We start from the raw sequence: 13287 nt of genomic DNA on the forward strand, positions 1-13287 counted from the left end.
TAGGTTAGAATAACAATTTTCGTTTGAACTGAAAGGAATAATTTTCCGTTGGAAACTATAAAGTATTTCTCAAAACAGAATTAATTTAAGTATAAGATACAGAACAAAGGTAACTAAAACAGCCTGGTAAAAACCGTTGCCATATAGTTTTTTTTTTTGCACGAATAGTCACGTCAAGTCCGAGACGATAATCGAGGACCTTGACGACTTCAAGTTCAGAAAAACTATATGGCTGGTTATTACTATCCTGTCACGGGCTTTTTGATTGTTACTTTTGTTTTGTATCTGACTTGTACGAAGTTTTTTTTTTAATTAGAAAGTAATTATACATTTTACATTTAAAATACAATTGCATAAATAATTGAACACAAAAAAAATGTGCATACTGGTTTATGTATTGTGATGTTTGGAAAAAATTAGGGATTTTGCTCTTCTCAGTTCTACTAGCTGATGCATCACTATGACATTCAATTAAAATGTGGTCACAATATTTGACATATGGAACGATTGTATATAAAACTTAAAATCCTTCTACCTGTTTCATCTGACCTAGATCTCATTTACGCTGTTTTATTAGTCAATATTCAGTTTTCATTGATTTCTCCATTTATTTCCTCCTCCTATCCATTTTTTGGGAAACAATTTCATTAAGATCAGTACGACTTTTAATACTTCGTTTGGAATTTTTTTTTTCGATTCATTCAGTGATAAAGACATTCCATTTTGAGGAGGAAATAAAACACAATAGGTTTTCGACAACAACAAAATAAAACAAACTAAACCCACATGATATCATATTAGTGAGACAAAGACATGTGGTGTTGTTGTTATTTTTAAATATTTTTTTGTAGTCAAACTGCTCTTTGATGATTTTTTTTTTTTTTTGCGGAACCCAATGTTATTAAACCAACTTAATGTTTTTACAACCCGATCCGATTTAAAATCTTATGGTAATTCAAGTATTCCTCCTGTTCCTGTATTGATTTGTTATATTTTTGAATATTGGAAAAACAAGGAATAATTCTATTAAAGAAAGGGACATTATTGCGATGGCTTCAGACGCGTCATATTATTAAAAAACGAATGATAATAAATACAATGAAACGTAATACCGAGAACAAATTCTCATTTCTATTTCTACCATCTATGCCAACTAATATGCAGTCGGTGAAAAGTTCAGCAACGCAAATATAATGTGCGTGTGTGTTTACAGGCACGATGACATGAAGAAAAGTTACCTACATTATTTGTAATTAACAACAATACCAAACTGCTATTTGGCATACCTTTATTATGAGATTTTCACGGTGATTAATATTTTTTTCACGAAAATAAATAATTTTTGCAATTTTGCAGGAAGGAAGAAGAATTTCAGCCCGTAACGAGAAACGATTTCTTATATCGGTATTATAGGACAAGTTCGGGGCATGTTCAAATAATTTTATGATTTTGTTGAAAACGAGGCTTGATTGTTTTGATTCTGGAAACGGCCATATTTACTAGATGGTAGTGAATCCGGTAAAAAAAATCAACAATCATCGGCTTCAAATTCAAGCCAAACAGCAATATTATCCTCTTATATTATCTTTAAACATTTATTTTTCGTCTGGGAATCGTTTTTGACCTTCTGTTTATAGAAGGTCAGTTGCATATACAATTTTTATTGGGCACCTATCGAAACTAAATTACAGTCATAAAAAATGGCTTGCGGAGCAACATTAACTTTGAAAAGGAATCTTGAATTCGATCCTATACACAGTCCTGGACAAACAACACCAAAGAGACGTAGATGTATGCCAATGACTATGTCGCCGTCCACCCCACCAACGAAGCAACATCAAGTAAATCCATCGCCGTTTGGAGAAGTTGGTCAGAAATTGACATCGGGTAAGATATTATCAAAGGCTGTAAAGTGTAATCAAAGGAGTCGCATTGAATTTTAATCGAAATTAAAAATGCCGAGAAGTAAACAATAAGAATTTTTCATGTATTATTATGGCATTTCTATATCCCTTGGGGCATTGATACCATGTAAACAGTCCAATCCAACATCACCTCGGCTTCACTTCAGACATACCACCAGAAATTATTCCTGACACTTCCTCTTCGGCACCAAGTCAAAAGGACACCTCTGATTGGAAAACAACCACTTTGTTTATTTTCCAGTTGAGCTCTTCAAATAATTATTGCTCATCTCATCAATTCAATAGAATGGCCTTCCATCAAGTTTCTTGACCTACTTGATGTTACATAATATTGCTAGGGGTTATGAACTAGGGCCTGTAATTAATAACATTCAGAATATAAATTTTATAAAATTTATAATATTTACAGATGTTTTGTCTGAAATTTGGAAGTTTAAACAACCACCATCTAAATGCATGTACATGTAGTAAATAAATGCAAGCTGTTTGCAAAAAAACTTATGACTACTTAGAATATTCATTTCATATCTTCAATCAAATATATGGAGGTCTGGATGAGGATTACAGAATAATGGGTAAAAATTAAGGAGTCTGAAATAATGGGGTGTACATACCTGCCAACTCACTATTTGCGGGGGATTTCCCCCATGGAGGCTCCCAAATTGAAATTTTGAAAGAGCAGTTTTGTCCACAATTTAAATAAAACAACTAATTTTACAATGACTTTAGGCTTATAAAGGTATGAAGAAGCCAAAAAACAACATTAAAATGTATTTGCAGGCCCCCTTGAAGGTTTTTTAGGACTATGACAGCCATCTTGCACGCAAAACCCCCATGGGCATTTTGAAAAGTTGGCAGGTATGGGTGTAGAGAATTTCAAGAAAAGAGAACAAAGGAATAAATAGAATAGAGAACATCTTGAAAATAATAAAAAAAAATTCAGAATTAATGGACCCCTTCCAGTCCCAAAATGACATGAGGAGCAAAATTGTCTAGGTCCTGAAATGTCCCAACAGGATTTTTCTTTGGAAGTGTTCAGGGTGCCATTAATACCTCTTTGTGCTGAAGTGTCTCTTTGCCACTAAATTAACTAATTCCATACTAGTCAAGGCTTGACAAATAAATTAGGGGCTTCAAAAATTAATTCTTTACATTGCTTAAGGTTCATCATACATGTCATAAGAAATTGAAAAATATGGCCATGTTTACACCTCCAAATTTACTACGAGTGCAGACAAATTGGTACATCTAGGAAAGTTTTAAGGCATGGCAGAACCTACATGTAGATACATAACAGTTATATGTTGTAAAGGTTTCAGAAAATTTTAAAACTTTAAATGTTTAAATGGATTTTTATGTTCAGTTTTTTCCAGTCTGCAGAAGATAGCAAATAAACAAACACCCAAGTTTCATTTGAAACGGTCCACTCAGTTACACAGTTTTAATCACCTATTGTCTGCAGATATCTTTTGTCCATTTAAATCTGTACTACATTTACTTACAACATGTATTATATGAGGGGAGATTCTCAAACATTTTCGAACTTATTTTATTTTGGCACCTTCTGCAGGAAAGAAAAAAAATTAATGAATAGCAAATCTAGTAAAGTTTTTCTAAAACCCAAAATGCATTTAAAATTTATATATCTAGTTCCTTCCATCCCTTAAAACTTTTGCAGGTGTATAGGTTTGTCTGTATTCAGAATAAAATTTGTGGTGTAAATACGGCCACCATTAGCCAAAAGGTTATGATGAACCTTAAGTACATTGTAAGCCAAAACATTGAACATATGTAATAAAACAATTCTTAAAAATCAGCTGAAAAGTTATCTAACCAGATAAAATTATTAAAAGAATATTGAAGCAGTCTGCACCATTAGCCACTAGTCCGATGCCCCAGACTAGTAAAAATTGATTCAGACTAGTGAAAATTTTCAAAATTTTATATAGGCATATAAGGACAAGTTTTGATATTTAGTGTCCGGACTAGTAGATGAAAAAGTTTTTGGTGCAGACTGTTGAAGGTATGATTGCTAGCAAAATTGACAAATATCTTCCATCCATGCATTTTAATGCCCCCACTGTAACAGAGGGGGCATTAAGGTTACCATTGTCCACCTCTACATATGTTGTACCTTTTTTTTTTTCCTGTCTTTAACTTGAGTTTTCCTCAGTCATATGAAATTACATGTAGTACACACTCACCCTGAAAAATTCATAGTAAGAACCCTGTTTCATATATATACTGAATGCCTTTTTCAGAACAAATTGCTGCCAGTATTGGAAATGAAATTAAACGTATGCACAGAAGAAAACAACTACAGTATTCTGGTATTCAGACACCACCAAACATGTCCCCACCACATGAATCTTCATCAAGCCTGTCCATTGATGGATCAGCATCACCATCATCTTCCGCTGGCAACATGTTCAGTGCATTATCTCCAAACAAAAGAGAAATGCCATTGTTTACCTTCAAGCAAGTCAGTATGATATGTGAGCGCATGCTGAAAGACAGAGAAGAACAGATTAAAAATGAATACAACTCAGTACTTACTTGTAAATTAGCAGGTAGGTAGTACAGACAATAGTTTTACTATGACACTATTAACAGTGTTCCAGCTAGGCCGTTTTCAGAGGGCGCGGCGCCCACCCTTTTCGGAGTGGCGCCCTGTGCCCTTTTTACAGTTTCCGGGGCGCACTGCCTTTTTTGAAGATCGATTGCATATTAATTTGCGTATTGATATGATACGCTAATTACTAAATTTTACCTGGGGAAAAGATTATGACTTTGTTTACCACCCCAAGCTAATCAATGGTTACAACTGGTGTCATAATCTGTTGTTATAGGTAATCCGTTTATCGGATGGGTCATTAATGATCATCAACATTAATTCGTTCAAATAGAATCGGTCAGTCGGCAATTATCATTGAAGAAATGTGCATACAACAACTTGGGCACAATTTGCGATGTTTACCGTAGTTACATGGAAGAAACGTAATGACAGAAAGTTGGAAAACCATTATAAACTCGTTGAAGACATTGTTTTACTTGTTTTCTGTAAAATAAACAGAAAATTCAGACGTATTTGTCATTGACTGCCTTCATTTTTGATACGAAAATAACAAAATCGGCCGCCATATTGTGATCATATTTACATCATATTTACGTACTGTTTATAATCCTCCAAAGAAGGAGCACACCCGAATAAAGAAAGATAACTCAATCTGATTTTTTTCCTAGCATTGAGTAACCCATTTACATATTCTAAAATGTGTCTCCATACTTCTTGCTTAAGAATATATATGTTTAGGTATTTATTTTGAGTTATGGGAAAAGTTAAAGAGGGTCTTAGTAGCAGTGTTGGTAGGGTGCCTTGGTCATCTTTTTCTGTATTCTTTATTTTTGATACTATTTTTCACTGTTGCTTTCTATCCTAAAATTGTGAATTTACTGAGCACAGCTGTTTTGTGCTGTATTGCCATCAAGCACAGCAGGGGTAGAAAGGTGAAACTGGTAAAATGTGGTAGACCATAGAAACAGTATGAAACAGATCTCCTTTCAAAACATACTGCATATAAAGTTCAACTGTGCCAAGCAATGATAAAAAAACTTGTGTGACAAGCTGCTTGACAAGTTTTTCAGCCTTAAAAGTAGAAAGATAGAGTTTTATATGGGCTAAAGATGTTGTTCTTGTATAACATGTGATTCAACGAATAAACAAATGTTTGATTAACATCTTTTATTAAAATATGCCCTTTTCATATTATCATATCGCACGTTAAATGCCCTTTTTCAGGATTGGCACCCTGCCCTTTTGAAAACCTAGCTGGAACACTGATTAATGTATTAAGGTGGTACCAAACACCTTGACAAGTCCTGATAAGTTACTTGAAAGAGGTTGCTGTTAAATGGATAGAACTCTAAAAATTTAGTTGTTACTTTTGAGACAACCATTATGATTAATATGAACATGCAAATAGCTTAAAACCTAGAATTGGTTGACGTTTACAAAAATAAGACATTTAATTACATACTAATACAAACATAACTGATTTATAGCGTTATCTTCCTTGTGCCGTAAACATGTACGTATATACCGTGAGATTTTTGGTTCAAATGAAGTTTGATTACCAACTGGGTCATAATAAGCAAAATAACATTGTAATCTCCTCGAAATACACAATGTACTTAGCAACGGTTGGGATCCCCCCCCCCCCCCCCCCGCCCCCAAATAAGGAGTACTATGGCATGTTTTCCTATCAGAGTGGATATGCACATGTAAGCTTGTCAATATTGCAATTGAAAAGGTTAAAAGCAATATGCTTCACATGATTATGACTGATGATGATTCCATTGTGTGGCACACATGTACATGTTTAGGAACAAATTACTTTGCAGTGAAAAAGGGGTATACAAATCGTTTTTGTTTTGTTTGCAAAACAATACCTGACATTATTCTCTGAAATATTAAACACTGAAAAATACATGTACCAATAATCATAGAAACTTTTTGCAAAACTTAATGCAGAAGACCTTTGGAGCTATAATTTAAAGTATGTTGTACACAAAACATACATGCACATGTAAGACATGGCAGCTTCAAATGTTAAAAGCAAGTTTCATGAAAGAATCTACCTCTTGCCTTTTTATTTTGTCTCTGAAACTTCTACATGACATTTGCCTAGGCATCGAAATGCTTTTGTACTAGATAATCTACTACCAATTGTCCTTGATCCAATTTAGACACATATGATTAATATTATGTATAATGTTTAATTTTGTAGAACAATATGAGGCATTTCTGAAATTCAACCATGACCAGATACAGAGAAGGTTTGCTACAGATCAGCCAGTCAGTTGTAAGTTTTCAACAATAAATTTGTGATGAAATCGTTCAGGCTACTGAATAAGCACTTTTTAACAAAATACAATTGATATATTTCAAGATATTTAATAAATCTGAAAGATAATTTTTTAAGAATTTTAAAATGCTTCTTATTGTAAATTTATTGGGCCTAAATTAAAATATTGTTTGTTTGCATTTTTTCCGACCCTATGTTTTCGAAACAGGGCAGGTAGGTACATGTAGGTAAAATATTTTATTTTTCTCTCCCAAAAAATAACTTAGCTAGGTACAGTTTTTGTCATGGGTAGGCAGGTAGGTATAATATTTTATTTCATAGATATGAAATCTGTATGATGTAATTTTTGTTATACAACAGCATCTTATAATAGTATCATGTCGTCTGCATCGTCCGAAGACGCATTAGTTTCCGGACAATAACTTTAGATATAGTGAATGAATCTCTATAAATTTTTACCAGAAGGTTCAATACCACTAATGGAAAGTTAAGATTGATTTTTAGGGTTTTGGTCCCAATAGTTTAGGAATTAGGGGCCAAAAAAAAGGGCCCAAAATAAGCAATTTTGTAGTTTTCAAACAATAACTTGTGTTTTAAAGTGTATGAATCTCTCTGAAATTATACCACAAGTTTCCATACCATGAAGGGATGGTGAGTTATGACTATTGGGGGTTATGGTGCAAAATGTTTGGAATAAGGGGCAAAAAAAAAGTGAAATTAGTGAAAAAAAAGGGGGGGTAAACTATGTTTTCCGGACAATAACTTGAGATTTAGGGAATGGATCTCTATAAATTTTTACTAGAAGGTTCAATACCACTAAAGGAAAGTTAAGATTGATTTTTAGGGTTTTGGTCCCAATAGTTTAGGAATTGGGGGGCCAAAAAAAAAGGCCCAAAATAAGCAATTTTGTAGTTTTCAAACAATAACTTGTGTTTTAAAGTGTATGAATCTCTCTGAAATTATACCACAAGTTTCCATACCATGAAGGGATGGTGAGTTATGACTATTGGGGGTTATGCCGCAAAATGTTTGGAATAAGGGGCAAAAAAAAAGTGAAATTAGTGAAAAAAAAAGCGGGGTAAACTATGTTTTCCGGACAATAACTTAAGATTTAGGGAATGGATGTCTATAAATTTTTACTAGAAGGTTCAATACCACTAAAGGAAGGTTGGGATTGATTTTGGGAGTTATGGTCCCAATAGTTTAGGAATTAGGGGCCAAAAAGAGGGCTCATAATAGCATCGTGAACATAATCATCCTGATTTAAGGATCACCAAAGGATACAACATCTGTTTACAAAATATTTTGTACACACGTTGATAATTTTGTATTGGACGAACCTTTTTTTTATTAATGAACCCTGCTCTTCACATTTAAAGACACAGAGTAACTTTCATCGTATCATGATTTCAAAGCTTTTAACATCAAATTAAAAAAAAGTGCTTTGAAACTCCAAATGCAAATGTTCATGTCAAACGCTCAAGTGATACCAAACGGACTAGACCTTATACAGGAAAGATAAAACCCGAGGATTCCTGTAAAAATAGGTTGTGAGCGGGAAATACAAATATAAGATTTTTGGTAGGAACGAAAAAATAAAATAAAAAAAATCTTGCTGGTCAATGCAAATAAAAGATTTTCACGTGGACTGAATTTATAAGGTCGGTCGTAAAGGGCAAACAAACGATATTTTAATTTAAGCTTTGGGGTGCAAAAGCGTTGACCCAGGTACATTTTAAAATGTGCACACAGTCAACAATTTAACAGCCCTAAAAAATTACTAAAAGAACCATTTACTATTTTTAGTAAGGATCTGGTTTTCATGATGATCATTAAAACATCAATTCTCTTAAGATTTTAAATTTCTGTTATTTACCTGTGCATTTCATTTTGAAAGCTCATATCATCATGAATATTACATTTCATTTTTAAATGGAGGTTAATTTCAGAATGACGCAAGATTGCTGTTAGCAAATCAATATAACAAAATTATAGTAAATGACACTCTTAAAATGAAACATGTAATGTAATTAGGGCCCTGTAGAATGGCAGACGCCCTAAAGTGATCAGTCTGTTCTTCCGTAAAAATCTCTATATCTAGAGAAACGTTATGATTTCAAAGGTTAGGCCAAATAAAAATATATGTGTGGTTCCAGTTACATACTTTTAAAAAACAGTCATTAGGTCGGCATTTTTTTTTTTTTTCAAATTTTTATTTTTGATTGTCAAAATCTGGAACCACACTTATATTTTTATTTGGCCTTATACTTCACATGCATATTAACCAACACCAAAAAGTGCGTTATAATGAATATTAACCAACACCAAAAAGTGCGTTATAATGAATGTAAAACTTCCTAGGTCAAGGTCAAAAACTGGTTTTAGTTGACAACCCCATATGTCCTATGGTAAAGTTTGTGTCCGCTCTCTATCTTGAGAACCGTTATGATTACAAATCTTATACTTGACCAGAGGGTGTATCATAATTATGTACAACTTCCTAGGTCAAAGGTCAAGGTAAAAAAAAATGGTTTCAGTTGACAAACCCATGTCCAATGATAAAGATACAAATTTTTGAGACACATTATTCACAGCGGGGCCTACAAAGATGGCTCCCATCTAAATGATACCTAGTTATTCCTACTTAAAGTATACATACAATTGTACCCTACATTTACTCTTAATAATTATGTTGTCTTTCTATTTTACAGATGTGTCATGATGTCGGGGTCAGCTAAGTAACTGCCAATCAACATGTGTTCCATTAATTCAAACATTCACAGACTTGCATTTACAGTTAAACATTTTCATTGCCAAAGGAGAGGTGCTCTGCAAACTTGAATTTCTACTCTTGCGGCATTGAATCGTGTGCGTGGGTTAATTTTGTCTCGCTTTGCTGATGTCGGATACACCAGTTCCTGTTGAAATGTCTTTCTGTAGCAATTTACATTTGTTTTTTGTGTGTATTATGGCCGAAGTTTGTAACTTTTTAAATGAAATAAATGAGAATCTGTACATTTTGGGAGTATGATTTGCTCACACTTATATTGTAAAACTTGGATGTGTTAGCATGTAACATGTTTTAAATTTAGTTTTACAAGACATAATATTGAAAAAATTGGATGTGTATTAAGCATGTAAATTAACAAGACATAACTATATTGGATCCATCATTAGCCAATCATGCTGTCATAAACATTTTCAGCCGGTCATGATGTTGTCTTCGTGTAACATTATAGCCAGACCATGTTGGTTTTATTTTTGTATTGGGTATATTATCCAAACTGCCGCACTTCAGAAACTGTCATATAATCAATGGGATTAATATGTATATTACTTTGTAAATTGCATGACTGATCTATAGATTGTGTACATGTGTGCTTATCTTTTGTATTGAGTGAATAGTAAAAGTTGTTCCTGAGAACATGATCAAATTTGTAAATACTTGCTGAAATGAATGGATTTGGTTAAAAGCGTTTGGTGTTTTATGAAAAGTTAGCATATCTAGTTCATAGAACTTATTTGTTTTATTGCGTTACGATTTTACACAGTTGTGTTGTGAATTTCATTAATTGCTGTACATGCAATTCCACGTGTACATCTAATATTTTTTATGAAAATTCAGCATGCAGTTTATGTACAGTTCTTGTAATTTGTAGTTTTCCTGTTTTATTTGATCAATTGGTCACATTTGAGGACTGAAAACTAGTCTTTGCCTGAACTTTTATTATATATAGTTCTGAACTTCATTTAACTCCTTTTTATATTTTTTTTAATTTACAATTGTTTCCAGTTTCATTCAGTTTTTTAGTTCAAAGTAATTTTTTTTAATATTTTAAATTATGTTGAAAATTCAGAACTGTTATAACTAGATTTCCACCTCCTTTTGCCCTTTTTAAGCTCGCCTAAACTAAATAATATCAAATTCTGAATATAAAGAATGGATCAATATACAAATGGAACATAAAGGGATGCACAATTCATATTAATTTGATTAGACCCAATTTTTAAACAGATAGTTGAGATGATTTTTACATATTCTTAGTTTAATAGTTGGTTAAGGTATCACAGAAAAAGAATTTATTTTTAAGTATAACAATCTGTTGATGCAGATAAAAAATTGTAAAAGTTAAAACACTCGGACTAAAGTTCAAAACATTTTTTTAATACACAGCCCTTAAAATATTAAATGCCTCTATTAGTAGAGGAAAGTAATTTACCATAGAATATTATACAGTATATAGATATTGAGTATACTAATATATTTCTACACTTAAGGTGTGATTCTTAACAGTGAACATTGTGTACAGGTACATTGTGTATTTACAAGTGAGAATTAATTTGTACAGCTAGAAATACCATGTATGTGTATTTACCATATTTATTTAATCCTATCTATTTCAAAGTCTAAGATCTGGACTTGTTTATTTAAACTCAACATCTGTTCAATATTGAATTTTTTTTCATCAGTTTAAATTTTCCCTAAAATGTTAGAAATCAGAATTACATGAAATTGAGTCACTTTGTAATGCGGATCAAAAATTTCAATTTCGTATTAATTTCCAGCATTAACCTAATTTTCTGAATTATTAAAATCACCAATACTCTCATGAAAGTAAGAATTCAAGCTTTGAAACTGCATCAATGATATGCTATATGTTGTCCAGTTTGGTGACATTTATGTTTCCACCTTTTCATTCACTGGTGCATGTTGTTGATAATTAAAAAAAAAATACATTAAAATTTTAAGATATGCAACATCTTTCTCTATTTAAGTTATTTCTCATTGTTTGTTGAAAGATGTTGGATTTTGATGAAGAATAAAATATGAAACAAGAAGTTAGATTCTCCTTACTTGATTCATACTTTTGGAAATTGAATAATCTTGATATCATACAGGAAGAAGTAAAGTAATCTTGAACTTAATGCAGAATGAAATGAAATAATCCTGAACTTAATGCAGTTTTGGTACATGTATTTGGCCAAAGTTCAGTTCTTCATCTCAATGACTTGAAATATTTGCCTCCTTTTACTCTTATTTATAACCATTGTTATTATTTTTTGTTGGCATTATTTTATGTTGTTTTATAACACAGGTAGTGTTTTAATTTAAATGTAGTAACTTAATTCTGTATATATTTATATAATATAAACTTGTTACATGCAGAAAATGAAAAAAAGAAATAAAGTTCTGTATTATGTTAGGACTTCCTATGCATTTGATTAATGGTCATTAAAGGGGCACTAGCTACGAGATATATAAAAAATCTAAAGTTTGATTTTTTTTGTTCAATCAATAATGAAAGTGAAATAGTGAAATAACAATTCGCTTTTTGCAGCCAAAAAGGTTCAATTTTGTCAAATTACGCTAAGAAACATTGATAATTATTTATTCACTTGCAAGTGAATGAGTCGAACTCTTTAAACCCGTATTCATGTGAACTTCAATTTAACCCCTAGCTACAGATTGACAACACATTCATTGTACCTGTACTGGTTATTTAAAGAAAAAGAATGTCAACAATGAAAGTGAAACTACGGTAAATCATTTGATTACTAATTCGATGCACATAAAATCATTCTTATACAGTTAAAAACAATGAGAAACATCTATTTTTATGCCCCACCTACGATAGTAGACGGGCATTATGTTTTCTGGTCTGTGCGTCCGTTCGTCCGTCTGTGCGTCCATTTGCTTCAGGTTAAAGTTTTTGGTCAAGGTAGTTTTTGAAGAAGTTGAAGTCTAATCAACTTGAAACTTAGTACATATGTTCCCTATGATATGATCTTTCTAATTTTAATTTCAAATTAAAGTTTTGACCCCAATTTCACGGTCCACTGAACATAAAAAATGATAGTGCGAGTGGGGCATCCATGTACTTGGGACACATTCTTGTTAATCTATAAAATAAAATCAAACAGACCTATAAAAATCCAATTGCATGTGTTTGGTTTAATCTATTCATATCTTTATTTATGTTTACATCGCTTATATGGTCATCTGAGGTCAAATCGATAGTTAAAGACCAAACAGCCTATTGTTTATGCGCATCAACTAACGCAACTTGGTAGTGACATAAAAGCTCTATGACGTTGTTTCTAGCAAAGAAAAAACGTCAAATAATAACGTCCAATTTCGCGTTTTTCACTGATTCTAATATGGTGTACGCTTAAAAATACGTCTTTAAAGAAAAAAGGATCTAAACGTCGCGCTGATATCTTGTCGAAAATGGACAAAAAAGATACTACACTATATTTAACCGTCGTCCTAAAAAAAAATGATAAAATATAAATTTTGATCTCGACTTTTTGCATGTGCGCCGATCTGCATTTCATTTTTTTTCTTTCACATGCGTAGATTTTGCCTTATACTTTCGCCGATCTGCATTTCATTTTTCTTATTCTTTCTCTTGCGTAGATTTTGTCTTTCATTTGCGCCGATTGTGTACATGTTGATTAGATAGGTGAAAGTTATTTTTATGCCCAATATATATGGG

At 32.4% G+C, this 13287-nt stretch overlaps 1 protein-coding gene across 1 annotated transcript; it reads left to right on the forward strand.

Moving 5' to 3' along the window:
* Positions 1-1443: 1443 nt before the first annotated feature.
* Positions 1444-11994, forward strand: LOC139491627 (akirin-2-like). The gene is made up of 4 exons (XM_071279408.1): positions 1444-1887; positions 4187-4495; positions 6713-6787; positions 9502-11994. Exons 1-4 carry the CDS (start codon positions 1701-1703, stop codon positions 9510-9512), a joined length of 582 nt encoding a protein of 193 aa, XP_071135509.1. The 5' UTR covers positions 1444-1700; the 3' UTR covers positions 9513-11994.
* Positions 11995-13287: the final 1293 nt, after the last annotated feature.

Source organism: Mytilus edulis, chromosome 10 (genome assembly GCF_963676685.1).
Source record: "Mytilus edulis chromosome 10, xbMytEdul2.2, whole genome shotgun sequence".
NCBI classification, from domain to species: Eukaryota; Metazoa; Mollusca; class Bivalvia; order Mytilida; family Mytilidae; genus Mytilus; species Mytilus edulis.

Excerpts from the sequence above, each read along its gene's own strand:
- LOC139491627 (XM_071279408.1), top strand. The coding sequence starts at position 1,701 with ATGGCTTGCGGAGCAACATTAACTTTGAAAAGGAATCTTGAATTCGAT. Across the intron at positions 1,888-4,186 it reads TGGTCAGAAATTGACATCGG|AACAAATTGCTGCCAGTATT; the intron begins GTAAGATATTAT and ends TGCCTTTTTCAG. Across the intron at positions 4,496-6,712 it reads ACTTACTTGTAAATTAGCAG|AACAATATGAGGCATTTCTG; the intron begins GTAGGTAGTACA and ends TTAATTTTGTAG.